The sequence below is a fragment of the Dipodomys merriami genome, unplaced genomic scaffold (assembly GCF_024711535.1).
Source record: "Dipodomys merriami isolate MVZ:Mamm:240054 unplaced genomic scaffold, mDipMer1.0.p SCAF_202, whole genome shotgun sequence".
Taxonomy (NCBI): domain Eukaryota; kingdom Metazoa; phylum Chordata; class Mammalia; order Rodentia; family Heteromyidae; genus Dipodomys; species Dipodomys merriami.
This window is the reverse complement of record NW_027203405.1, coordinates 802,971-829,741: the sequence shown is the minus strand read 5'-3', so window position 1 is coordinate 829,741 and position 26,771 is coordinate 802,971. Positions and strand designations below refer to the sequence as shown.

The following is a 26,771-nucleotide window of genomic DNA, read 5'->3' as shown; positions in this document are numbered from 1 at the left end:
CCTGGACAGCAGCATGTGCTCCCGCAGCGCCTCGGAACCCCTAAGGGCTGCTGGGGATCGTGTTTTCCAGCGGCTCGAACATGGCTTCGGGGCCGCCCCACACACCGGGATGCCTCCAGACCACGGAGCTGTAACTTTAAGGCCTTTCTTAAAAGACGCATTAAAGTATAATCTGCCCCTGACTCCGGCTGGAACCCCAGGGGCCGTCTCGGAAGCCTCCATCGGCTGGGTAACCCCATCGGACGCTGTTGCTCCGGGAGCGGGTCCTGACCCCTTCGGAGCCACGAGCCCCGGCGGCATGGAAACTCCTCCTCACCCCCAGACTCAGCCTTGAGATAAAGGGCATCTTTGTGAGGAGCCGGCCGGCCGGGGCAGAGGTTGCTCTCCGGGGGAGAATCGCGCCCCGGGAGCCGCAGGGGGCTGGGGGGCTGGGGCGGAAGGCCCGGACGGGGACGGGCGCCTCGGCGCCCACCCGCGCGCACACGCAGGCACGGCTGCAGGGGTGCGGGGAGGCGGGGGGGGGCTCTGCGGCTTCGGGCTGGGAGACTGTCATGGCACAGACGAGCGTGCGAACGCCGCTCTTCACACTCGGCGGCAGCACGGGCGGCGCGTCAGCCTCCCACTCAATTAGTCCTCTCCCTCCGCGGTTACATAAGATGACGGATTATCTGTCCAGCCTGCCCGCGCGCGACCTCCCACCTCGGCCCGCCTGTTGAGGAGAAAGTGCGGGCGGCCGGCGTGTCCGCGCCCGGAACAGCCCCGCGGTGCCAGCGCGCCAAGCGGCGCGGGGCGGCGGGCGGGGACCGCGGGCGGGGGCCGCGGGCGCCCCCACGCCGCCCCCGGACGTCCGCTCCGCCTCACTCCGGTCCGCAGCGGCTCGGACAGGATCCGAGAGTTACGCGGCCCGGCGAGCTCCACCGGGCGGGCGCGCGGGGCCGAGCGGCGCCGTCGGGGGGGGGGGCGGCGCACCCCGCGGCCAGCGGAAGGGCCCAGGGGCGGGCGCGGCCACCTGTGACCGGCGCGCGCGGAGCGCCCCACGCCCGCGCGCGAGACCCCGGAGGGCCCCGACACCGGCCCGGAGCCGCCCTAGTCGGACGCGAGCGCACCGGGGCGGCGCGGCTCGGCGCCGTAGGCTCACCTTGTAGACATTTTCTGTGAGCCGGTGCATCTCCTCGGAGCGTGACAGCGACATGGTCCTGGGTCCCGGCTACACCACAGACCGGAGCGGGGGCGCAGGCGGCGGCGGAGGCTGCGAGATAACAGAATACAGAAGCGCGCGAAGGACCACGGAGCGCGGCTCCCGGCGGCCGCAGCGTTTATAGGCGCCTCGGGCCACGCCCCCTACATCTGGACACGCCCCACAGCCCCGCCTCCGCCGGTCCGGATCGCCGCCCCCGGCCGTCCGCCCCCGCCCAGCTCCGCCGCTGCTAGGCAACCGCCAGGCCCGTTCCTGCGCCGCCCTTCTCATTGGTGGGTTCCGGAGGCGGGGGCGCTGGGCGGGACCGGGGGCGGAGCCCGAAGGCCAGATCCCGTCGCCGATTGGCCGGCGGCGGGGTCGATCGGGGGGGAGGAGGCGGAGGCGCGATGCGGGCTGGCGCGGGGAGAAGCCTGAGGGGGCCGGGGCGACAGCCGGGCTGGGGGCGGGGAGCGGGGGCGGGGTGGCGCAGGAAGAGGGAGCAGAAGGCGGGGGGAGGCGCGGGGGAGCCGGCGCGAGCGCGCGTGGAGGCGGCGGTCGGCGAGGCGGCCGGCCCTCGAGGGTCGCGGCCCGGCGCGGCGGAAGGTCCGGCCGTCGGCCGCCCAGGCGCGGACGGGCTCCGGGGCGGAGCGGGCGGGCGGCGGCACGGAAGGGGTCGGCGCCCCCGTACTCGCGCCGGCGACCCCAGTACTTGCGCCGGTGAGTACGCGAGGCGGGCGGCGCCCCGACAGCCTCGGGAGGGAGGGGCGCCTGGACCCCGGAGGGAGGATCCTGGGCCGGGTCCCCGCGGAGGGGTGGGGGGTGTCCCCGCGGAGGGGTGGGCCGGGGTCCCCGCGGAGGGGTGGGGGGTGTCCCCGCGGAGGGGTGGGCCGGGGTCCTCGCGGAGGGGTGGGCCGGGGTCCCCGCCGAGGGGTGGGGGTGTCCCCGCGGAGGGGTGAGGGTGTCCCCGCGGAGGGGTGGGGGGTCCCCGCGGAGGGGTGGGGGTGTCCCCGCGGAGGGGTGGGCCGGGGTCCCCGCCGAGGGGTGGGGGGTGTCCCCGCGGAGGGGTGGGCCGGGGTCCTCGCGGAGGGGTGGGGGTGTCCCCGCGGAGGGATGGGCCCGGGGTCCCCGCGGAGGGGTGGGGGTGTCCCCGCGGAGGGGTGGGCCGGGGTCCCCGCGGAGGGGTGGGCCGGGGACCTCGCGGAGGGGTCCCCGCGGAGGGGTGGGCCGGGGTCCCCGCGGAGGGGTGGGCCGGGGTCCCCGCGGAGGGGTGGGCCGGGGTCCCCGTGGAGGGGTGGGGGGTTCCCGTGGAGGGGTGGGCCTGGGGCGGGACCCCGAGGTGGGGCGGACACTAGGGACTGGGGTGGGGCGGGGCTGGGGAATGGGGGGGGAGGGACCCGGGGGACCCCACAGGTAGGGAGCGCGCTGGATGGGGCGGCCTCCCAGGGCGGGAAGCGGGAAGCAGCCCAGGAGGCAGAGCAGATTTCTCTCCTAGGAAGAAGGTCGGGGTACACCGAGGAAGCTGACCAGGTTGGCACGCGGGGTTCCCGCACAGTTCCTTTGCAGAAATATTGACATCAATGCCACGAACAGAGAGGCATTATTTGTTTTACGGTGTAAAACACAAGATCTGAATGTTTTCCCTTAATTAAGCCTGACACCGTGCCAACATCCCGTTCCTGGACAGCTGGCCATCCCTTCAGGATGGACACCCAGAGGACACCCCTCCCCAGATAGGAGGGCCCTTGGTCTCATGGAGGCAGAAAGAAGGCCAGATTCTTCCCAGCTACTGGTCCTGGCTTTCTTCCTTCCTTTTAGTGTGTGTTTTCCGTAGTCCTTTGGTTGCAAGTGACAGCCAGCTCACGGGCTCTCACCCAGGACAGCATTTCTTGGCTCCTGAGACGTCTTGGTCTCAAGCAGCTTCCTCTCTTATTTGCGTTCTTGTGATCCTGTGTGGCACAGTGCACGGTCAAGCCTAAGACCCAACATCCTGGCCCTAGGAGTGAGCGGAACACAGAGCTGGCCTGGGTGCAGGCCCACATGGAGCTGATGGGCAGGGGGAAGGAGTGACCTGGCCTGGTCCACTGCCTGGAAGCCCCCAGTGCTTCCCTGAGCCAGCCTGCCCATGGCCTGACCTTCCTGCTCCTCTTGGTGACCACCTCAGCCCAGCCTTGCCTTTTGGCAGTATCAGGCTTGGGCCAGCTCCTGCACCTGGCGACCGGGCGGGAGGCTGGACAGCTGGGACAGAAGCCAGCAGCGAGAAGCGGGCTATCAGAGCACCTGCCGGGAGAGAAAATGAACTCGCATCCCGCCTGCGACTTAGCAACTTAGCGTTGAGAAAATAAATGGTGACCGATGGCTGGGATGGGGTGAGACAGGCAGAGCCTGCAGGCTTGTCCTAGATCTCCACCCCCACCCCCACCCCCGACATAGCACCCGCCCCTCCAGCTCCCCACAGGAAGTCCCAGCCCCAGCCTGACTGCCGGTGCCTCGAAGCTCTTGGACTGAGGCAGCAGCCTCTAATAATGTGGAGGGCTGAGTCCTAGAGACAAGCCTGGGTCCTGAGAGCCGACAGGAAAGCTCTAGGCTGGGCGCCCATGGGTCACCCTGACACTAACTTGAGTTAGCAGTTAGGTGTCCCTGACCCTTCTTAACTTGGAAGACATCCAAAGCCCTGTTTAAACCTCACTTCTTTTTTCCTGAGGTCTGGTGGCTGAGGGGTCTGGGAAGTTGGTATGGCTGGAACATTGTGGGACCTCACCGGCCCTCTCCACGATGAGCGAGGAAGCCATTGTCAAAGCAGAGCACCCTTTTTTGCAAATCCTTCCCCAAGGAATAGCAAGAGGTTGTTGCTGGCCAAGACAGCCAGCTGCCCACCCTCACGGGCCCAAAGCTTCTTCCCAGTCAGGGTGGTAGTCTTTGGGTGCTGGGGTGGGGGCGAGGCTCGGGGGTCCAGGGCCAGGGAGGAGCTCATGGAGAGTCCCTGAGAACAGAGACAGGAATCCGCCCGTTGCTGGCTTTGCTTCTCCTTGTGACTGTCACCCCTCACCTGGGCAGAACATGGCCCCGTGACACTGTGGGTGTCACCTGCCGTGTACCCACAGCCTCGTCCAGAGTCCACCCCAGCCCCCGAGCACCTGCAGGGGCCTGAGGCAGAAACCACCTCGGCCCCACGGCCCCACCTGCGGAGCGTCAGACCCTGAAGCCAGCCACCTGCTCTCAGGCAGGGCGCGGGCTGGGCGGGGTGGGCAGCGCTGAGGGCCGTGCAGGGCGCGCCCGTGTGCCGTCCCTAGCGGCTTATTTTTAGCTGTGTTATGTAAGTGGCTTCATCTCGGCGTCGTGTAGGAAGGGGGGTCTCAGATTTAATTACAGGATGACAGCCTATGCATCTCAAGCAAGCTGTTCCCCTGGCAGGCAGGCGCTGGGGACTGCCAGTGTGTGCCTAGCAGAGGCCCTCCAAGGGGTGACCACCGCAGCGCCTGTCCACACCTCTCCTTCCCACCTGCCCAGGGCGGCTTGGGCTGGCCGTGGCCTGGCTTATCTGAGATCACCCCAGACTTGGACCTGGGGGGGCACCCTCCTCCACCCCGCGCTGCCTCCTCTCCCAGGAAGATCCACCCAGTCAGAAACTCCTCTTCCCTTCTTTCAAATTCTTGGATTGAAGCACTTGTAACCAGTAACCAGAAAGTTCCAGAAAGTACTGGAGCCAGGGTGTCTGAGCTTCTGAGGGAAAGCCAATTCCCCCTTTTCTGCCCATCACCTGCTTCCTCCCCCCGCCCCCCCCAACAGACCATGGGGCAGAACAGCACAGGAGCGGGGAGGGGCGGACAGGCAGCCGCCGGTCCGCAAGGACTCACGGGAAGGGCAGGGCAGGGCAGAGCCAAGTTCCTTCCACCTGCCAGGAGCAACAAAGGCAGGGAGCCCTGCCGCGGGCAGGAGCGGGTCCGGGCGCCAGCCACTGTGCCCCTCGGAGCCCTGCAAGCCAGGGCTGGGGAGCGGGTCCGGGAGCCAGCCATCGTGCCCCTCGGAGCCCTGCAAGCCAGGGCTGGGGAGCGGGGTGGTGGTGGGAAGGATATGGCGAATGAGCAAGGCCCAGGCACTGTGAGCCTCGGCGCTCTGGACACCTCACCATCACCTGCCCCGTGCGCGCCGGTGCCAACGCCTGGCCAGACAGTGCTCCTCCAGACGGCCAGGGTGTCACAAGAGAAGCCTGGGACATGGCCACCCGGGGACACACGAGGACCAAAGGCCTCACGGGATCCCGCGTGGAGCCCTGGACAGAAACAAAGACACTGGGTTCAGGGGCTCAGTGCCGTCCGTGAGCGCAGGCCGCACTGCCGCCGCCGTGCTGCTGTGGACGGCACCGCCTGCGTCCAGCGCGAGGCTCAGCTGACCAAGACCCAGATGGGGGCCCCTGTCCCCATCCCACAGGGAGCCTTCCTGGGCACCAAATGGCTCAGCACTCTCTGGTCGGGCGGAGGAGGCAGGAGGAGGCCCACACCTAGAAGGCGAGGTGTGGGGAGGCCCTCAGCCTTCCCAGCCTTGGTGCTGTGCCCTGGCCTCCATCCTCAGCCCAGGAGGCTGTGCCCTCAGCTGGCTGAGGTCTCCGGCAGAGCCTCCACAGATGGCTGGGAGGGTCTGGGGGTGTTCTGCTCAGGGCGGTGGGGGCGGGGGGAGGGCGGGGGCTCCCCCTCCAGAGCCTGCCCTGTCCCTGGGGTTGGGTGGGACGTTCCCCGGCAACCAGCCCCTTACATAATCGGTAATCCGCTCCTCGCCGTGACTCCAGGTGCCCGTGGGAGGCAGTGCGGGGTTGGTGCAGGGGCGCGAAAGAGCCTCGAAGTTTCCTTGGGTGCTGTTTCCCCCTTGTTACAGTTCAGCGTCATCCCTTGTCTGCCAGCCCGGGCACCCACTTGCCTATTAGAATACATTAACTGACAATGCAGACTTAAATAACTCGGGCAGGTGACAGGCCCGCAGCGCGCCCTGGGCCCCCCGCCCCGCGCCCGCCTGGGCAAGGCAGGGAAGTTGGGGTCCTGAGGGAGGGCGCAGTGGTGTCTGAGGATAGGGTTGTGGGGGGGAGGCTCAGCCATGGGTGGGCGTTGAGCAGAGGCGTGACAGTTACAGGATGAGAGGGGAGACGGCCGGGTCAGAGCCTCCTGTCAGAGCAGGACTGCATTGGGGTGCTGGCACTGGGCTGTGGGCCACTGAGCCGTGGGTGGGGCTGGCCATGTACACAGGGTCCTGGAGGTCACTGGACAAAGATGAACTTCGTACCTACTGTAGTTCCTCTTCATTTATCCCCAGAAGAAAGCATTCTCTGATTTGTCTTCTTACTGCTCGGCCTGTCAAAGTACTTCTGATACCTCGGAAGGGGTCTCACGGGGGCTTCTGGATGGGGGAGGGACACCCGGGGCACGCCGTCCCCCGGAGGCAGCGGGGCCTGCCGGGAGTGAGAAGCCCAGACACTTCCATCCGGCTGCTCACGCTGGCAGATGGCTTCCCTGCCCAGGGCTGGCTGCTTCTAATTTCAGCTGCTGGAGGCTCCTCGTTCTCTCTCTCTTTTAATTCCGTGTTTATTTAAAACCAGATTTTGAAATGATGTCTTCAACTCTACAGTGGGGATTTTTCTTCTTGTGGCAGATCCAAGGGTCCACTGAGGACCCCGGGGAGCGGGGAGTGAAGGAAAGCCGTAGCCGCCGCGCCGACCAATGTGTCAGTGAACGGCCACTGTTCTCGCTGAGCTGTCCAGTCACCTCAGCAGACGGCGGAGCACAGGGGACGCTTCCAGATCAACGTGGAGAGGTGGGAGGAAGGAGGACGCCCCCCGGGGTGCCTGTCCCTCACAGGCGGTGCTGGCTGCTCCCACGGGGAAGCAGCACCGCCCTCTGGGTGTCCGGGTCTCATCTGGCTCCCCAGCATTCAGTGCTTCTCTTGGCTGGCCTGAGAGCCACCTGGGAAGTCAAGGCCATTGGCCTGGGAAGGTGGCTCGGCGGTAGAGTGCTCGCCCAGCATGCATGAAGCCCTGGCTTCCATTCCTCAGTACCACAGACACAGAAAAAGTCAGGAGAGGTGCTGTGGCTCAAGCGGCAGAGTGCTAGCCTTGAGCAAAAGAAGCTCAAGGACAGCGCCCAGGCCCTGAGTTCAAGCCCCAGGACTGGCACACAAAAAAATATCCTTCAGTTAGAGCCCAGTACAGGACAGGTCCAGGCGTCCCACAGCGTGACCACGGCCTTGTCTGCTCAACGTGAGGGCCATGCACGGGAACTCTGCGCCGAGGTGGTGAGGCTGGGCGCAGCCTCCCTCTGCGGGCCCCTGCCTGCTGCCCCTCAAGGGCTCACCCTGGATCAAGCCAGGGACAGCTGACCAGTGGGGGGGGCTGTGGGAGAGAAGAGCATTTACCTGACCACCGCACACTCTACGGAAGCCGAGGCCCCGCGCCCTGCACACAGCAGATCTCCAAGGCCCAGGGCACTGCACAGTCAGGGCTCAGGCCACAGACCCGCCCTGGGGCCCCACGGCCTTCTGGGCGGCTGCCTGGGCCTGGGGCCTCAGCAGGCCCATGCTGCTCTCCGGAGCACCGTGCAGACTCCTGCCAGGGCCTCTGAGACGTGCGAAGTTTGGGCTGGCGGCTCTGGCACTTCTGGTCCCAGGGTAATACGATGTCTCTGTTGGGCTGGAGAACGCCATTTCTCCCAGGGGGCTGCTTCCCTTTTCCCAATGCTGGAAGACACAGAGACCTTTGTAGAGGTTTCTGGGAAATGTGAGCTGTCCCCTTGCTGTCGGGATGACGAGCGCGTTCCAGCCCTGGGGGAAAACGGCCTGCCTCCAAATGGGTCTCAGCAACATTTTACCCCCATCCCACCCAGAGGTTGACTCCCTGTGACCTTTGTAAATGTCACAGCCGCCAGCAGACACAAGGATCTGGGGAGAGTTGGCCCTTTGTCCCTGGAAAGAATCTGCAGCCAGTTCTCACCAAGACTTGGAGCCAACCAAGTGTTTTGTGCTGCAGCCTCAGACCTGGCTGTGGGAGCCCCGGTGCTGGTAGCTGAGGTGGCAGTTCCCGCTCCTCGTTCCCCAGGGAGCCCTGCCCCTGCAGGAGTCCTTGTCCAATCCCCACACTCAAGGCTCTGGACTCAGGCTACTTTGGCAGGACACGGAGCTGGGGAGCAGGGAGTTGGGGCTCCTGGACAGAGCCACCGCTCTCCAAGGACCACCTGGGGTGGCACTGGCAGAAGGGACCGGCCCTTGCATCCTGGCACTGGGACTTAAGGACCAGATGCACTCTGTCTCTGTGTGTGTGTGTGTGTGTGCGCGCACACACACACACGCACACGCACCAGTACCAGGGCTCAAGCTCAGCCTGGGAGCTGTCCCTTAGCTTTTTCACTCAAGGCTGGTGCTCCACTGCTTAGCCGAAGCTCCACTCTGGCTTTCTCCTGGTTAATTGGAGAGAAGAGCCTCTTAGCTTTTCTTGCCCTGCCTGGCCTTGAACAGTGGTCCTCAGAGCTCAGTGTCCCGAGCACCTGGGTTTAGTGCAGGCTTTCTTCTTCGGAGGCTGCTGAGGTGTCTCAGCCTGGCCTACCAGGCCCCAGGTCTCATTGGTTCCGGTTCGGGACGGGGTGGAGGCTGGGAGCCGGACACCCAGCACCCTTTACTGCCACCTGGTGGACGTTCAAAGAAGGCAGCTGCAGGGCCCAGCCCAGGGCAGGGAGATGTTGGGAGCCATGACCTAGCCACAGGGGAAAGAAGAGACACCACCCAGCCACGGGGGAGAGGGGAAGGAGCCACAACCCAGCCATGGGGGGAGAGGAGACACCACCCAGCCCCCGCTGGGAACAGCAGGTGAAGCCCAGGGCTGGCATTTGTGGGACCAGGCTGGAATCTCGAAATGCTCCCAGGAAAGTCCAAAACCCCACCCTGCCTCAGCCCACCCTGTGTGCAGGAGGGAAGGCCTTCCCCTGGCCTGCGAAGGGCCCGGTGTGGCCCTCCCTGGAGAGTGGAGGGACTGCGTGCGCTGTCCGTGGCATTCCAAGGAAACTCGCTCACGTCACCAGCTCTCACCGCACCATGATACCCTTCTAATTTTTCTCAGTGAAAGTCAGAGTTAATCACTTCAGCTGCACGCCAGTGGTTCATGCCTGAAATCTTATCTGCTCAGTAGGCTGAGATCTGAGAAACAGTGTGAAGCCATCCCAGGCAGAAAAGTCCATGAGACTCTTAATTAACCAGCCAAGACTTGAAGAAAAAAGGCGAGTTGTGATTCAAGTGGTAGAGCCCCAGCCTTGAGCAAAACAGCTAAGCAAGAGAGTTCAAGTCCCAGTATTGGCACAAAAATAAAAATCGTTTTAAAGTGCTTAATTCAGAGCCAGGTGCCAATGGCTCATGCCTGTCATCCTAGCCACTCAAGAAGCTGAGATCTGAGGATCATAGTTCAAAGCCAGCCCCGGCAGGAAAGTCCATGAGACTCTCAGTCCCAATTAATCATCAGAAAACTGGAAGTGGTGCTGTGGTTCAAGTGGTAGAGTGCTCGCCTTGAGCTGAAGAGCTGAGGGACAGCGCCCAGGCCCAGAGTTCAAGTCCCATGACTAACAAAAAAAAAAGTGCTTAATTCAGTCCAGTTTGGAGGCAGTGTACTCAAAATGTTGTGTAAGTGCCACCACCATCTCAGGACCTCTCTCCCTCCCTCCCTCCCTCCCCCCTTCTTCCCTCCCTTTTTGCCGTGCTGGGAATGGAATCAGGACTGTATGAGCTTGAGACACGCACTCTGCCCTGAACTCCGCGCCCTCAGCTCTTGTCTACTTTGGGGGTCTCAGGGCTCAGGCCAGGCTGGCGTCTTACCTGTCCTCCCGCCTGTCGCGCTGAGATGACAGGTGCGCCACACTGGCGTAAATCATCTTCTCACCCCAGAAGGAGCTGTCAGGCGTCGGTGCCCGGCCTGCCGCCCAGGCCCCGGCAGGGCCCGGGCTGCCCGTCCCGCACAGGCCGCCTGCGGGCCGCCCATCTCCCCGGGCTGGACCTGGCTCACGTGGTGACTGCACGGAACTTTCTAGGAGCTGGCAACGCGGGAAGTGGCGCCGCGTGTCGCGGGCAGCGGGCGGCCCTGCCCCTCACGCCCCTTGGGGTGGGAGACGGTGAGCCGCTTTTCGGGTGCCCCGGCCTTTGGCTCCAGAACCTTCTGTGGGTGCACAGCCTCGCTTCAGTGCTCGGCCAGCGAGGCGGGCCTCACCCGCCGGCTGCCTCCTCGCTAGAACCTTCCTTCTCCAGGGGCGGGTGGGGAGGGGCGCTGCTGCCCGCAGGGAGCCGGGGCGGAAGCTCGGCCCGTGGGGCTGGTGGGTGGAGGGTGCCGAGGGCCGCGGCCAAAAGTCGGGTTCGGGCTCCCTCCCGCCAGTGGGGAGCGGCCCCCGTGGGGCGCAGAGCTCGGTGGACATGCTGGCCTCTTGGAAGCAGCGCCGCACCGCCCGCGGCTGGCAGCCGGGGCCTTGGCAAAATGAAATTTGGAGAAAGGGGCGTGGCCAGCGCCGGTGTGGGCGTGGCCTTGTAGGGGTGTGGCCCCGGGTGTGGGGGTGTGACTAGCTCTCGTGTAGGGGTGTGGTCAGCACCGGCATGGGGTGTGGCCCCAGGGTGTGGGGCGTGGCCAGCGCTGGTGTAGGGGTGTGGGGCGTGGCCAGCGCTGGTGTAGGGGTGTGGCCCCGGGGTGTGGGGGTGTGGCCAGCACCGGCGTGGGGTGTGGCCCCGGGGTGTGGGGCGTGGCCAGCGCTGGTGTAGGGGTGTGGGGCGTGGCCAGCGCTGGTGTAGGGGTGTGGCCCCGGGGTGTGGGGGTGTGGCCAGCACCGGCATGGGGTGTGGCCCCGGGGTGTGGGGCGTGGCCAGCGCTGGTGTAGGGGTGTGGGGCGTGGCCAGCGCTGGTGTAGGGGTGTGGCCCCGGGGTGTGGGGGTGTGGCCAGCACCGGCGTGGGGTGTGGCCCCGGGGTGGGAGCGTGGCCAGTGCCGGGGGGGTAGGGGGGCAGGGGCCAGGGTATGGGGGGTGTGGCCGCGGGGTGTGGCTGCCACCGACTGGGTGCTTTCCCTTGCCCAGCAGGAAGGAAGCCAGCAAGGGTGTTGTGCAGCCCTCCTCCTCTTCCTTCCTCCTCCTCCTCCTCCTCCTCCTCCCTCCTCCTCCTCCAACGGCTTTCTGCCAACTCCCCCCCCCTGCCCTGCCCTGCGGACCTCCCTCCACTCCTCACCATGGCTGCCGACCTCGTCAGGGCGTGTGTGTGGCCGTGTTGTCCAGCTGTGCACATAGCTCCTGTCAGGCCTCCTCTCACTGTCCAGCAGCCGGGACTGTTCACCAAAGGGGGCCAGAAAGGTAGCTGACCTGAAGAGGCCGAGCACCTGTCCACCTCTCATGATCGGCACAGGAAGGGCCTCCAGGCCCCTGGGATTCGGCCTTGCTTGTTTATCCGAGCCCCTCCCCAGCTCCCCAGCCCCCCAGTCCTCCAGCCCTCCAACCCCCCAGCTCCCCAGCGGGCAGAAACATCTTGGGAACTGGCTCAAGACAGGCCACGGACGGCCAGCTGCCAGGTGGGCAGGAGGTACCCTGGGTTGCTAGGACGGGAGGCCCAGTGTCGGGGAGGGGGGCCGCAGGGCTGGGGTTCTCCCTGACCCCTGTGGACTCAGGTACCCCCCAGGAACCTGGAGCCACACCATTGCTTGTTTCCTGCCCATCCTCCCACCCAGCTCAGCCCCCCACCCCAGCCTTGCCAGTCTCCCCAACTGCCCACTGGCTGATACATAGCCTAGGCACTGGAAGTGGTCATTTCCTGTCCCCCCAGGTCCTCCCCTGATCCAAGCTAGCCTCCATCCCCAGGTGAGGCGCTGAGCCTGGGCCCTGCCACAGCCTGCGGTGACATCCAGTGGCACTCAAGGCCTCTGCGTGGCAGGCTGCCTCCATGGAGAGCTGCCACCAGCATGGCTGGGCAGGGAAGGGATGGGTGAGGCGAATCCAATCCCTGGCTCAGACGTCCATCTTCCTTCCCCGGAGCTGTGCCGGAGCCTGGGGCCAACCTAAACCCCCGGGGGACCTGCAGAGAAGCCCTGGGAACAGCCTGACATCACACTGGGGTCGCAGATGCTGCAGTGAACCACTTTTGAAGAGGTGGAGACAAAGGAAGTTTCTAAAGGCAAAACAAGAGGATTATGGAAATGATTCTGACGCAGTTAGGCTTGACCACCAGGATCCATGACAAGGGCGATGCCAGCCACGCTGTGGGCTGAATGGCTGGGGCCGGGGCCTCTGCGGGGCTGGGGCTCGGCCAGGTTTGTGACGGTTGTGTTCAGGGGGTCATCAGAGGAAGCCCTTCTGTCAGCCCTTCCCAGCTGCACTTTCTTTCCTTTTTTTTTTTTTTTTGTCAGTTGTGGGGCTTGAACTCAGGGCCTGGGCGTTGTCTGTCTCTGTGCTCTTCAGCTCAAGGCAAGTGCTCTACCACTTGAGCCACAACGTCACCAGTTCTCTGGTGGTTAGTTAGAGATAAGAGTCACAGATTTTTCTGCCTGGGTTGGTTTTGCACCATGATCCTAAGATCTCCACCCCTGAGTAGCTAGGATGACAGGCGTGAGCCACCAGCTCCCAACTTTTTTCTTTTCTTTTTGGTGGTGGGGTTTGAACTCAAGGCCTGGTGCTTGCTCGGAGAGCACTGCCGTTTGAGCCATACCCTAGTCAACTTCTTTGTCAGGATGGACACAAGCAACTCCATCTCCACAGGCAGCTGCTAGCACCGACCTCCAGGCAGCCTCTCGGGAGCCGGTGAGAAAGGAGACCAATGATCGGCAGAGGCCAGGGGGGCCTCCACCTCCCTTCCCTGCCCTCCGCGCAGGCCCAGGACCTCAGGTGCCCTGCGGTCTCGGCCTCTCCACTCTTGGTCAGAGCAGTGGCTTCACTCTGGAGGGGCAGGGCCTGTAACCGTGGAGTCGGTTGGCAAGGGTGGTGTAAAGGGGTGGAGTCTGGTGGAGGGGCGGGGCCTGTGACGGTGGAGTCGGTTGGCAAGGGTGGTGTAAAGGGGTGGAGTCTGGTGGAGGGGCGGGGCCTGCAGAGGGGAGGGCAGAGGCTGGTGGTAAGGGGTCGTGGCCTGACTCTCCCAGGACCACACCTCCCGACCCCAAGCCTCGAGCCGCTCCAGGCGGAAACCCGAGGCGTGCGAGATTCCTAAACACTGTGCTCTGCGGATTCCAATTCACCATGGAAACCCTGAACTTGTCTACTTCCTCCTGCTTAACCATAGACATGGTCAGGAGGTTTCCAAGTCCTCCGCCGCTGCCTCGGGTGTCTGTGTCTCCATGCCTCAGTTTCCCATGGCTGTTTTTCTTCTTTGCGGCTCCTGAGACTCTGACTGGGGTCATGAGCCACAGACCGGTGGCAGCGGAGGAGCGGTCAGCCGCCGCTGGCCACGGTAAGCATATCACAGCCAGGCCGGGAGGCTGGCTCCAGCACCGACCTGTTTGCCTGGCATCAGCGGAGCTGGGCAGAAGGCCTGCCACTTCTACAACACTGTCTGGCTCTCGAGGAAAGGGTGATGTGTCCCTCCTGGCTGCGCGGGGTTGGGCTGCGGGGCTGACCGCAGTGGTCCACGCGCTGGATGGAGGGTGGGGCTGACAAAGGGGCGGGGCCGGTGGAGAGGCAGGGCCTGTGCCGGGCAGAGTTGGTTGGCCAGGGCGGGTAGAGGGGTGGTATAAAGGGGCGGAGTCTGTTGAAGGACCGGGACTGGGATGGACAAGGTCAGTGGAGGGGCGGGGCCTGTGACAAGGCAAAGTTGGTTGGCAGGGGTTAGGGCAGGTAGAGGGGAAGTACTATGTAAAGGGTTGGGGTATGGTGAAGGGGCGTGGCCACGTGTAAGGGCGGGATCTGGTGGAGCGGGCCTTGAAAGGGTGGGGCCTAGTGTGGGGCGGGGCCTGTGAAAGGGCAGAGTTGGTTGGCAAGGGCTGGTGGAGGGAAGGTACTGTGTAAAGGGGTGGAATCTAGTGAAGGGGCAGGGCCACATGAAGGGGTGGGGCCGGAAGAAGGGGCGGGGCCTGTGATGGTGGAGTCGGTTGGCAGGGGTGGTATGAAGGGGCGGGGCCTATGATGGTGGAGTGGGTTGGCAGGGGTGGTGTGAAGGGGCGGGGCCTGTGATGGTGGAGTGGGTTGGCAGGGGTGGTGTGAAGGGGCGGGGCCTCGGAGGGGCGGGGCCGGCCGAGGGCTCCTCCCGCGCGGAGATTGGGGCTCGGCTCCGCCCTTGCAGTCTGTCACCGGTTCTCACCTCCCACCTCGTAGGAGCTTGTCAGGGTGGTGAAGGCGAGGGCAGGCCCCAGTCCGCCCCGGTCCCAGCCGCTCGGAGGCGGGCTGCTCCTCCCTCACGCTGTCCACTCAGGAACCGCCTGCCGGCCGCGCGCGCCCCAGCTTTCCCGCACCGTTTAGAGATGGGGCTGGGGGGCCGGGGGTGGTAAAGGCTTTCTGACCCCGGAGCATGGGTCTGCGGCGAGCCACTCCGTCCTTCCTGGAAGTGGACGTCTGTCCTGGGTTTAACGTTTTACTGCTTCCGGTTGGCTGCCGGCCAGCCCTGTCCAGCACCGGCCGCGCCCGCCCAGCCGCAGGGCCGCGGGTCCGCACCCCGCCGCGGGCCTGACGGGGTCCGTGCGGCCCGGGAGTCCCGCCATCGTCCCCTGGGCGGCCCCTTCCCGAGCGCCATCGCAGTTCAAGACATTTGACTGGGGCGTTCAGGGGGCGCCAGGGACCCGAGCTGGGTGCTGAGCAGGGGGGGATGGGCGCAGGGACCCGAGCTGGGTGCTGAGCAGGGGGGGATGGGCGCCGGGGACCCGAGCTGGGTGCTGAGCAGGGGCGGGGGGGGGATGGGCGCAGGGACCCGAGCTGGGTGCTGAGCAGGGGCGGGGGGGGGATGGGCGCAGGGACCCAAGCTGGGTGCTGAGCAGGGGGGGATGGGCGCCGGGGACCCGAGCTGGGTGCTGAGCAGGGGGGGATGGGCGCAGGGACCCGAGCTGGGTGCTGAGCAGGGGGGGATGGGCGCCGGGGACCCGAGCTGGGTGCTGAGCAGGGGGGGATGGGCGCCGGGGACCCGAGCTGGGTGCTGAGCAGGGGCGGGGGGGGATGGGCGCAGGGACCCGAGCTGGGTGCTGAGCAGGGGGGGATGGGCGCCGGGGACCCGAGCTGGGTGCTGAGCAGGGGGGGGATGGGCGCAGGGACCCGAGCTGGGTGCTGAGCAGGGGCGGGGGGGGGATGGGCGCAGGGACCCAAGCTGGGTGCTGAGCAGGGGTGGGGGGGATGGGCGCAGGGACCCGAGCTGGGTGCTGAGCAGGGGTGGGGGGGATGGGCGCGGGGGACCCGAGCTGGGTGCTGAGCAGGGGTGGGGGGGATGGGCGCAGGGACCCGAGCTGGGTGCTGAGCAGGGGTGGGGGGGATGGGCGCCGGGACCCGAGCTGGGTGCTGAGCAGGGGGGGATGGGCGCCGGGACCCGAGCTGGGTGCTGAGCAGGGGGGGGATGGGCGCAGGGACCCGAGCTGGGTGCTGAGCAGGGGCGGGGGGGGGATGGGCGCAGGGACCCGAGCTGGGTGCTGAGCAGGGGGGGATGGGCGCCGGGGACCCGAGCTGGGTGCTGAGCAGGGGCGGGGGGGGATGGGCGCAGGGACCCGAGCTGGGTGCTGAGCAGGGGGGGATGGGCGCCGGGGACCCGAGCTGGGTGCTGAGCAGGGGCGGGGGGGATGGGCGCCGGGGACCCGAGCTGGGTGCTGAGCAGGGGTGGGGGGGATGGGCGCAGGGACCCGAGCTGGGTGCTGAGCAGGGGCGGGGGGGGGGGGGGGGAGGAATGGACGCCCGGGACCCGAGCTGGGTGCTGGTGCTGGTGCTGGGCCGGGAATCCTTTTCTCTTTCCTAGGCTTCACATGCGTAGGCAAGCATGTGCTTTCTAGACCCAGGTACCTTTCCATGGCTCTCTTTGCTGGATGGACAGGGTCTTAGTCTACTGGGTTAGCTGTCTGCGATGGCTGGTAGTCCTGACATTGAGCTCCACGTGAGGCAAAGCTGCTTGAAGAAAGAGACAATAAAGCCAGGGTCTCTGCCCTGCCAGCTACCCCACCACTCTGGTGCCTGCCAGGCCCTTGGGGATTCTGCTTCCCTGAGCTTGAGCTTTATGTGTGTGGGGGTGGGGGGTACAGCACGCATACACTACCATAAAGCCCCCGCACACTAGCTACTCTCAGAAGACAAACAACTGCAGATGATGCACTAACCTACAACAACTGATTTTAAGCATTTGTTTTGCTTTTAAGGATTCTGCGCTAGTGGTTCAGTTGCTCCTTGCTGACGTTGTGTGAGCCAGGACCTTCCTTGGACACCAGCTTCCCAGAGGGCACAGAGCCAGGACCCGCAGCTGAGCACGGCACAGCCACCCACAACACATGGCTCACAGCCTGGCGGTGCCACCTGGATGTGCCAGGGTGGCATGCCCAGCCCCGTGGCCGCACGGTCCTCGAGTTTCCTCTGAGACCTCACCCTTCACTTCAGTGCCACCAACAAAAAAAAGCGCACAGCTAGGCTCCAATGTAGCCAGCGATAGTTTGCCCACACGCATGAGGGCCTAGGTTCTGTCCCAGAGCCACCAGACATATAGTCTGAAAAAGGATCAGCTCTGTTGAGAGAAATTACAGACGACCTATACAAACAATGCTGTGCTCCTGGGTCTGCAGGCTCCATCCTGCTTAATCCCTGTCTCGGCTGATAGGTTCTTCCTAAACTTCCCATGGAGATTCAAGGGAGAAGGCAAAGCTGGAGACTCCCTGATGAACTTCCTACAGAGCTGCATGAGGATGAGGCTGTGCACAGGAAAGAGTGCAGCCTAGACACAGACTGAATTGAAAATGTCAGTGGGGGAAAGAACTGCAGGTTTGTTTTTTTTTTTCTAAAAAGCATTAGCTCAAAAAGTTTTGGCACTAGGACGCATCCATGTTGCCTCCATCCAAAACAAGACATGGAAAACCACCCAGGACCACACAGCGCCCCTGCGCCACAGATTCCAGCCTCCTCTCACCCAGGATGCATTTTCTCTCTTCTCGGGGCTCCTATCAATGGCATCACAGGACACTTTTTTGTGGTGGGTCTGGCTGCAAAGCCTTCCAGATTCATCCACGTGGCTGTGCATTCTTTTTTATTGCAGAGTAGCATTTAATTGTGTGATGACATACAACTTAGTGGTAGTGACAGGTCTGGGGCTCTGTGTGTGTGTGTGTGTGTGTGTGTGTGTATGTGTGTCTTGGCACTCATGGCTTCACATTCACTAGGCAGGTGTCATACCACGTGGGCCTGCTCGCAGCCCTTTAATGCTCTATTTTGCATGTAGGATCTCATCTTTCTCAAGGGCCAGAGTGTAATCTTGATCCTGTCACCTGTTACTTCTCCCTGTAGCTGGAATCACTGGTGTTCACCGCCATCCAGCTTTTGACTAAGCCTTTTGTCCGTTGTGGGTCTTGAACTCAGGGCCTGGGTGCTGTCCCTGAGTCTCTTTGTGCTCAAGAATAGCATTCTCCCACTTGGGTTAGAGTGCCACTTCTGGTTTTCTGGTAGTTAACTGGAGATAGTCTCATGGACTTTCTTGTCTGGGCTGGCTTTGAACCGTGATCCTCAGATCTCAGCCTCCTAAGTAGCTAGGATGACAGGTATGAGCCACCAGTGCTCCGGCAGACTGAGCTATTTTTCTTTTTTTTCTTTTTTGGTTGGTCATGGGGCCTGAACTCTGGGCCTGGGCACTTCCCTACCACTTGAGCCACAGTGCCACTCCCGGCTTTTTCTGCTTATGTGATGCTGAGGAATCAAACCCAGGGCCTCATGCAGGCAAGGCAAGCGCTCTACCACTGAGCCACCTTCCCAGCCTGAGAATTATATTTTTAATAAATGAGACAGCAGGGTATAGATACACAAAAAAATTAAGTAAACCTGGCACCAGTGGCTCACGCCTATCATCCTAGCTACTCAGGAGGCTGAGATCTGAGGATCACAGTTCAAAGCCAGCCTGGGCAGGAAAGTCCATGAAACTCTTATCTCCAGTAAACCACCAGAAAACGGGAAGTGACGCTGTGGCTCAAGTGGTAGAGCGCTAGCCTTGAGCTGAAGAGCTGAGGGACAGCGTGCATACATCTATGTCAGCATCTTCCATAGTAACCAGATGGGAAACACCCATGCCCACCAGGCTTGTGAATGTACACACACATGGTGTGCACAGGAGTGTTCCTGGGCCATTAGCAGCACTGGTAGATTGGACCACACATCGAATCTGGGGACAGAACGAGTCCGTGAGCCCTGAGCACTGCTGAGGGCTGGAAGGGCGTGGGACGGGGAACGTGCTGGAGAGGCGTAGGGCTTCCTGAGACGGCGAGGGTTCTGAACTCGCTGGCACACGGACACACACCTGTGGTCCTAGCTACTCAGGAGCAGAGACCAGGATTGCAGCTCAAGGCCAGCCCTGGAACAAAGCCAGAGTTCTTGGGCTGGGAAGGTGGCTCTGTGGTAGTGCTTGCCTTGTATGCATGAGGCCCTGGATTCGATTCTTCAGCACCACATAAGCAGAAAAAGCCAGAAGTGGCACTGTGGCTTAAGTGGCAGGGGGTTAGCCTTGAGCTGGAGAGCTGAGGGACAGCGCCAGGCCGAGTTCAGGCCTATGACTGAAAAAGAAAAGAAAAAAGCTAGAGTTCTCCTCTCAAAGATAAGCGGGCCAGGGCGGCTCACGCCCACTCCCCACTGGAGGCGCCTGGACAGCCAGGCCTGGGCCGACACCAGTGGGAGAAGAGAGCAAAAAGGGCTGGAGACGTGGCTTCAGCAGGACAGTCCTGCACGCACAAGCCCCTCGCTCAGCAAGAACCACGCAGAGGCCCGAGGCCGGCGCTGGCACTGCCCGGGCCTGCCCCGCGGCCGCCGCCACCAACCACCTGAGCTTCCCTGGCCGCTGCCCGCCCTGCGCCGGCCAGACGTTCGGGGAGCCCGGCTCGGGGGCGTCCTGGGACACCCAGGCGTGACAGGGCACTGGACGACACGCCGGCACCCAGCACGCGGCCCTGTCCACGGGTGTCTCAGGTCCTCAGGATGGAGGGCTGAGGGGCGGCAGGGAACGCAGTCCTTGTCCTCCAGTCAGGGGAGACTTGAAGGGCACAAGGGGTGTGGCAGGGTTTGGGGTCCCCCAGTGCTACCCATACCCACACCAGGGCTGTGTCCTGGAAGCCCCAGGTAGTCATGACAGCGCCCTTCCCTAGGGGCCGGCTGGCTGGGCCCCCACCCCTCCTAGAAGCCCCTCCGGGGCTGAGGCAAACTGGGCCTGCGCTGCGGGCCGGGCTTGTGTCCAGGTGAGCACCGGGGCAGCCCTGCCAGGGGCGGAGCCAGTGGTGACCACCCCGGGGCCTGAGCGGCCCTCGAGTGGCTCGGTCAGCGTGGGCCTGCGCCGGCCAAGGCCCCTGAACAGCCTGGCTGTGTGGCCGGCAGACGGCCAGGCAGAGTGCCCCTGGGGTTCGGCCACCCTTGCCCAGCCCCAAACACTGCAGCGTGCCCCAGCACCCGCTCCGTGCCGGGGCACACGCACGGGGCCAGGCACCCCCACCGCACCGCACCGCCGCGGCCGCGCTCCCACTCACCGGCCTGCCCAGGCCCTGCGAGGCTCCCCTGGCCGTCTGAGTGGCTGTCCCCCTGAGCAGTGCCCCCCATGGGCACCTCCCTGCAGCCCCACCCCACCCCGGCAGGACTGGGCTGCGCTGGATGTGAGCTGCGGGCACCACGCCAGGCCCTTGTCCACCAGGGCGCAAGGCACCAGGCCGAGCTGGGGACAGCACCGGGCACTGCTGACAGGCAGGAAAGGCCGGGCCCCATGCCCGGCTCTGGGGCGCCAGGGCAGAGCGGCTCGGTTGGGGACATGGCCGTCCCTCGGCCCGGGTGAGGGTGCCTCCCGTAGCCCCATCTGGCTAGGGTCGGACGCGATGCGGGTGCCTTGCTTGGGGCTGAGCCCCCCTCTCTGGGGAACAGCTCCTAACTGCCCACCTCCCCCGGGGACCGTGAGGGCGGGTCCATGCCTGGCGGGGGGGGGGCTGATGCTAAGGTCTCAGTGGCTGCTGGGTGTGTACGGTGATGTCCCGGCTCCTGGAGGCCGGCAGTGCCCCGTGCCCCCTGGCATGAGCCACACTCAGGCCTGGCACTTTGCAGCCCTGCCTGCCAGCCACCCGTTCTGCATGAATTAGGATGGCACAGGTGTGGGCCCAGGTGAGCTGCGGGGCCAGGGCCGCGGGGGGCCGCAGCTCCACCCCTCCCACCCCTCCCAGGTGTGGCGCCTGAGCAGGGCGGCCCCCCCTCCCCTCCCCTCCCCCCCTCCCCCCCATGCTGAGGCGCCATCGGTGAGGCAGCAGACCGTGCAGGGCCAACTTTAATACAGGGGCCGGCCTGCGTGGGGTGGGGGAAGGGGTGCCCTGCTTCTGGCAGGCCCCCAAAAGTGCGTGAGGCCTGGGAGCCTCTGCTGCTCACAGGCCTGTGAGGGCTGGCCGGAGGAGTCCCGTCCAGGCGCTGGGCCACTGTCCTGGCCGGGGCCCAGCGGCCGCCGCGGGGCTCGGGGGCTCCGGGAACGGGAGCACAGTCCCACACCGCGCGTGGGCCGTCCTTCCTCTGGGTGGCGCGAGTGCGGCGCGAGGAAAGGGCTCCTCGAGTCCTGCATGTGGCAGGGTCAGCCTTGGGAGGTGGGGGCCGAGAGCCCGGGAAGCCCGGGAACCGCTCTCCGCGCCTCCGTGTCCAGCCTGCGGGGACGCGGAGGACATCAGGACACCGAGGAAGGTGGGCGCCTTCGCCCGCCAGCTCTGTGAGCAGCAAAGACCACAGAGGAAGCGAAGGCCCAGGCCCCACGGCATCCTTCCCTACGGAAGAGAGTGTGAGCCATGCGGGCTGGGCCCGGAGCGCGGGGCGGGGCCGCTGGGCCGTGAGGCCGAGGGACGGACCGCCATGGAGCTGTCTGGACCTGTCGCTGCCCCCAGCAGCCCGCCCGGGCGGCCTCCCGAGCCCTCGGCGCCACTGCACGGCCAAGCCCCCGTGGGCAGGCCTCAAACCCTGCCAGTGCGGCTAAGAGTCCCGTTATGAGGCGGCCACCAGTTCTGGCTGCTTGGACTTGGCTCGGACAGACACTTTCTCTGTGGAGGAAGGAGAACAGTGTGATACACAAGGCCCCCGCCGCTCCCCCCACGCGCCCATGCTGGGGGCAGAGCTCCGGGAGCAAGCATGGAAATTATGGTGAGTGAATGGAGGCCCGGTGGAGGCCCGAGGCAGAGGCCGGCGGCGGGGTCCAGTCCTGGCCTGGCAGGCCCTGGCTCAGCCCTGGTGAGCCGTGTGTTGTGAGCAGCTCGGCTCTCACCATGTGACCCCAGGCTGTGCCCGGCGAGGTGAACGCTGCACCTAAGGCCATGTAAGGCCGTGGCCCAAGCCACCCGGGAGCCTTCGGGACTGATCCTCCCCCATCCAGGAAGCTTGTGTGGCCCCAACACTCAAAAAGACATGGCCCTGAGGTACCTGGGTTTATTTCTGGAAGGGGCTCCGAGGGAACATCCGGCAGCTCTATTTGTTCCTGCAAGAAGCCAAAGGAAGGCAGTAAGGCCAGCCCCGCCTCCTCCCCAGCCTGGCTCGGGGGCCTGGCTGCAGGGGGCGGTCTTCCTGCTCCAGCCCGGCCAGCAGAGACTCGAGCCCACATGCCACGGCAGCACCGGGAGGGGGGGAAGGGGGGGGCCTCTGTCACCCTGCGCCCCTTGTCTCCGGGCCAGCCCGCCTGCCTGCCTGCCTGCGGGCTCCTGGGCCGCACAGACGGGAGGTTACACACCTCAAAGCACCGTTCCCCGCCCGCCAGGCCCAAACGCCTGGGTCCTCAGGTGGCTCCGGGGCACATGCTGAGCTGGCGGCGGGCCGTAGGGGCAGCGCAGAGGCCTGACGCGCGCCAGAGACAGCAGACACCAGGGAGGGAGGCAAGGCAGCCCAGGACTGATGGGCAAGGCAGGAAAGCTGGGTAGTGGGCGGCGGGCAGACACAGGCCCCACCGCTGCCAGGCTCCGGGACGGGGGAGGGGGGGCGCTCACACCTGCGCCTCCCCTGGCTTCTCTAGCTGCCAGCCCAGGCCAAGTCACTCTAGGGAGGTCCTCAGGTGCAAAAGCAAGACTCTGGGCTGGAGTAAAACGTTTGGACACAGTGCAGGCGGAGGCCGGCCGGGAGGTCTGGCACCGTGACTGTGCTGTGTCCGGTCCGGGGCGCAGTACCTGAGTGATGGCGTCCAGCTCCTCCAGGATGGCGTCCTCGTCCTCCTGCGTGAAGCTCCCCGCCAGCAGCTCATCGATTTGCTGCAGAGAGGAGCCGGGGGAAGGCCTGTCACGTCGGGCCCAGGGGAGGGGGCAGCCATACCGGCGGCGCGGGCTGCAGGTGGGGGCCAGCCGCAGCGACACCTACCCGCTGGTACTCCACAGCCTCCTGGGTCTCGTCCAGGATCCGCTCCACTTCCTCTATGGACATCACCTGTGAGGACGAGGCGTGGAAGCCGTGAGTCCAAGGGCAGGCTCCACGCCAGGACTGCACGGCCCAGCCCTTCTGGCCTCAGTGGCGCCAGGCACAAGACACAGCGCGTGTCTCTTCCGCTCGGCGGGGCCTGCCCCGCACAGGCGCTGGCTGCCAGACCTCCCGTGCCCAAGACAACCCTGACAGCCACGCGCAGACACAGCAGCAGTGGAGAGCTTCCTCGGCTCCGGGTTTCACACGGCGCCTCCATTCTCGAGTGCCCACGCAGCCCCCCCCCCCAGCACCCTGGCCAGCTCAGGGGCGCGGGCTTCACCCTCCTCCACCCACACCTCTCGCTGCCCCAGCCGTGCCTTTCGTCCCTGAGCCGCCTCCTGGACTGGGCCAAATGCACGCCATGCCTGGTGCGAGCTCCTGGCGGGCACCTTGAGCCCTGCACGCGCATGACGCCGTGCCCCCGGCCCGCTGCGGAAGGGGTGCCCAGTGCTGGCGGGACCCACCTGGTGCATCTTGTTGAGACACTCGTTCCCCACCTGCAGGCCCTCCATCACCTTCATCTCGATCTGCGTGAACTCGATGCTCTGCACCTGAGGGGAGGGGTGGGGCTGCGGTCCCTGCCTGCCACAGGGCAGAGGGCCGGGCATCTTGCTGAGGGCTGCTGGCACCCCTGCCCGCCACCCTTGGGGGCTGGAGGGCTGAGGGGCTGCCGGCAGACACAGCAGCGTGAACCAGCAGGCAGGGAGCCCAGCCCCAGGGGTGCTGGCCTCTGACCTGCCTCCATGACCCAGGGGCCGCCAGTCCTTGGCCCTCCCTCCTGCCAGAGCCAACCTGCCCGACCCCTGGAGGCTCGGGGCTCCTGGCTGAGGCCTGGCCTGCCTACCATGGCCTCCAGGCTGCTGATCTGGTTCTCCGCTCGGTCTAGGAGCTGCTCCCGGTACCGCTTCTTCTTGAGCAGCAGCTTGGCCCGTCTGCAGGGGAGGCCGGAGGTGACGGGGTGCCCTCCCGGGACGGCCCGCCCCGGGGAGGCCCGCGTGCCCGCCCCACTCACTCCTTCCGGCCATCCCGCAGCAGCTGCCGCGCCAGGGCCCGCTCCCTCTCCAGCTGCTGCGTGACCCGCTTCTGGTACTGCCGCAGCTTGTCACGCTGCTGCTTCAGTTGCTGCCGAGAGCGAGAGCGGCCGTCGGCGCCCGCGCCGGCCCTGGCCAGGCGGGGGCCGTGTCAGGCTGCCAGGGCTCGGGTAGGAGCGCGGAGGCCGGAGCTGCTCCCCAGGAGGCTCGCGCAACCTCGGGAAATGTTCCCTCACTGGAAATGGTTCCGCTCCCCATCGGGGCCCAGGGGTGGGGGTGGGGGGACCCTGGCTGTAGACGGTGATGCTGAGGGCAGGTGAGTGGCCAGCTCCCGGTCGCTGGGAAGGTCGCACACCGAGAGCACGCGGCTCGCCAGCCCGCGCTACCTCCCCTCCTGAACCCCCTTTTCGTTTAGGTTGGGGCCTCACTGGTTGAGCCAGCCTCAAACTTGTGATCCTCTTGCCTCTGCCTTCCCCGCACTAGGACCGGGGAGAGGGCCGGGGAGAGGGCCGCCACAGCCACTGCCTCAGGGTTTCAACGTGGGCTTCGCTTCCCCGCCTCCAGCCCTCTGCCAGGACGGAGCAGACGGCCTGGGGTGGCAGGACCCTCCATCAACCTCCCAACCCCGTGCTGCCCAGAAACGAGGTGCAGGCCACACTGCCAACCGTGGCCACGCTTCCCGGCTCAGGCCGCTTCGCTTCGGCCGAAAGGTGATCACTCCTGATGCTGCTGCGAAGAGCCGGGGCGCGCGGGGCACAGGGGGCACAGAGGACACAGGGGGCGCGCAGGGCGCGCGGGGCACAGGGGGCACAGAGGACACAGGGGGCGCGCAGGGCACAGGGTGTTCACGGGGCGCGCGGGGGGCTCACGGGGCACAGGGTGTTCACGGGGCGCGGGGGGCTCACGGGGCGCGCGGGGCACAGGGTGTTCACGGGGCGCGCGGGGCACAGGGGGCTCACGGGGCGCGGGGGGCTCACGGGGCGCGCGGGGCACAGGGGGCTCACGGGGCGCGCGGGGCACAGGGTGTTCACGGGGCGCGGGGGGCTCACGGGGTGCGCGGGGCACAGGGTGTTCACGGGGCGCGGGGGGCTCACGGGGCGCGCGGGGCACAGGGTGTTCACGGGGCGCGGGGGGCTCACGGGGCGCGCGGGGCACAGGGTGTTCACGGGGCGCGCGGGGCACAGGGTGTTCACGGGGCGCGGGGGGCTCACGGGGCGCGCGGGGCACAGGGTGTTCACGGGGCGCGCGGGGCACAGGGTGTTCACGGGGCGCGGGGGGCTCACGGGGCGCGCGGGGCACAGGGTGTTCACGGGGCGCGGGGGGCGCGGGGGGCGCGCGGGGCGGGCGGGGCTCACCGCTCAGGGAAACGCCCCCCAGGACAGCCGCGGTCAAGGCCCCGCCGGCGCGGAGCGGAGGCTGGCTGCTGGAAGGCACTGCCTCCCCGGCCGGGCTCCTGGGCCGGGCCAGCTGCGAGTCTGTCCCCGGTGCCCGGCGCCGCCTGCTCGCAAGGGAAGCCGGGCTTCCCGCCACCGCTCGGGCCCCCAGGTCGCCAAGGCCCCGGCTCCGGTGCCTCGGGGAGGGGCCTCAGGCGGGATGGGCCGGAGCGGAGCGGCGTGACACCGGCAGCCCCTGGGGGCCCCCCGGAAGTGGGGGTTCCCGGAAGTGCGGCGGAGGGCCGCGGGCGCACGGCGGGCAGAGGCTCGGGCCCGGGGGCGGCGCGCCCGGGGCTTCGGGCACCAACGTGCCCACGGCCCTCCTCGCCGGGAGCCCCGGCGGCCCTGGGTCCCCGGCCAGCGGGGGGGAGGAGGGGGACCCCGGCGGCCCCGGGTGCCCGGCCAGCGGGGGGGAAGGGGGGACCCCGGCGGCCCTGGGCCCCGGCCAGCGGGGGAGGAAGGGGGGACCCCGGCGGCTCGCGGAGGGCGCGCCCGCGGCCCGCCCGGCCCTTCCCGGAAGCCGCTCTTTACCCCAGGCCGCGCCCCGCCACACTTCGCGCTCGCGACCGCGACCCCACGACCCGAGCCCCGACGCGGCCCGGCCCCGGCCCCGGCGCCCGCACAGGACGGGCCGGGCCCGCAGGACGCGGCGGCGGGACCCCGGGCGCGCTCCCTGCGCCTGTTTCCCCCGCCTCCTCACCAGGATGGCCTTGTCCTGCTCGGTGACCCGGCTCTGCTTCTTGCGGCCGAACAGGTTGCCCATGGCGGCCCCGCGCGGCCGGCCGAGCCCCCGCCGCCGCCACCGCCGCTCCGCGGCCACCGTACCCGGCCCGCCCTACGGCGGCCGCGCGGGGCCCCGCGCCGCAGAACGCGAAGCGCACCCGGCAGAACCCGCGCGCCCCGCCCCGGGTCCCCGCCCAGCGTCCCCGCCCAGCGTCCCCGCTCCGGGTCCCCGCCCCGCCCAGCGTCCCCGCCCCGGGTCCCCGCCCAGCGTCTCCGCCCCGCCCAGCGTCTCCGCCCCGCCCAGCGTCTCCGCCCAGCGTCCCCGGCCCGTCCCGGGTCCCCGCCCCGCCCAGCGTCTCCGCCCAGCGTCTCCGCCCCGTCCCGGGTCCCCGCCCCGCCCAGCGTCCCCGCCTCGCCCCGGGTCCCCGCCCCGCCCAGCGTCCCCGCCTCGCCCCGGGTCCCCGCCCCGCCCAGCGTCTCCGCCCAGCGTCCCCGCCCCGCCCAGCGTCCCCGCCCCGCCCAGCGTCCCCGCCCAGCGTCTCCGCCCAGCGTCCCCGTCCCGCCCAGCGTCTCCGCCCAGCGTCCCCGCCCAGCGTCCCCGCCCAGCGTCTCCGCCCAGCGTCTCCGCCCCACCCAGCGTCCCCGCCCAGCGTCTCCGCCCCGCCCAGCGTCCCCGCCCCGCCCAGCGTCTCCGCCCAGCGTCCCCGCCCAGCGTCCCCGCCCAGCGTCCCCGCCCAGCGTCCCCGCCCAGCGTCTCCGCCCAGCGTCTCCGCCCCGCCCAGCGTCCCCGCCCAGCGTCTCCGCCCCGCCCAGCGTCTCCGCCCAGCGTCCCCCCCCCCCCCCCC

General features: G+C 66.8%; 2 protein-coding genes across 8 annotated transcripts in view; both read right to left on the bottom strand.

Moving 5' to 3' along the window:
- Positions 1–1,301, bottom strand: part of Baiap2 (BAR/IMD domain containing adaptor protein 2) — a 67,558-nt gene extending 66,257 nt beyond the window's left edge. For 5 of the 7 annotated variants that reach the window (XR_011373846.1, XM_070031611.1, XM_070031612.1 and 2 more), the window contains exon 1: positions 1,139–1,300. Coding sequence is in view for 6 of the 7 variants with exons in the window: in XM_070031611.1 (XP_069887712.1) it covers positions 1,139–1,192 (54 nt within the window). In the remaining variant the exon portion in view is untranslated. Of the gene's footprint in view, positions 1–1,138 lie in introns of all 7 variants that reach the window. The other 2 variants (XM_070031613.1, XM_070031614.1) reach the window with 1 other exon arrangement.
- Positions 1,302–20,574: 19,273 nt separating this feature from the next.
- Positions 20,575–26,037, bottom strand: Chmp6 (charged multivesicular body protein 6). Its single transcript, XM_070031615.1, has 8 exons — positions 25,904–26,037; positions 23,752–23,861; positions 23,584–23,671; positions 23,204–23,290; positions 22,641–22,706; positions 22,454–22,534; positions 21,720–21,774; positions 20,575–21,343 (listed from the first exon to the last, which is right to left on the bottom strand). Exons 1-8 carry the CDS (start codon positions 25,964–25,966, stop codon positions 21,288–21,290), a joined length of 606 nt encoding a protein of 201 aa, XP_069887716.1. The 5' UTR covers positions 25,967–26,037; the 3' UTR covers positions 20,575–21,287.
- Positions 26,038–26,771: the final 734 nt, after the last annotated feature.

What these genes read in the sequence shown, in the direction of transcription:
- Chmp6 (XM_070031615.1), bottom strand. Translation starts at nt 25,966, where the DNA reads ATGGGCAACCTGTTCGGCCGCAAGAAGCAGAGCCGGGTCACCGAGCAG. An exon ending in AGGCTGTGGAGTACCAGCGG is followed by an intron (nt 22,535 to 22,640) that starts GTAGGTGTCGCT and finishes TCCTCTCTGCAG; the next exon opens with CAAATCGATGAGCTGCTGGC. An exon ending in AGCTGGACGCCATCACTCAG is followed by an intron (nt 21,775 to 22,453) that starts GTACTGCGCCCC and finishes GGCTTCTTGCAG; the next exon opens with GAACAAATAGAGCTGCCGGA.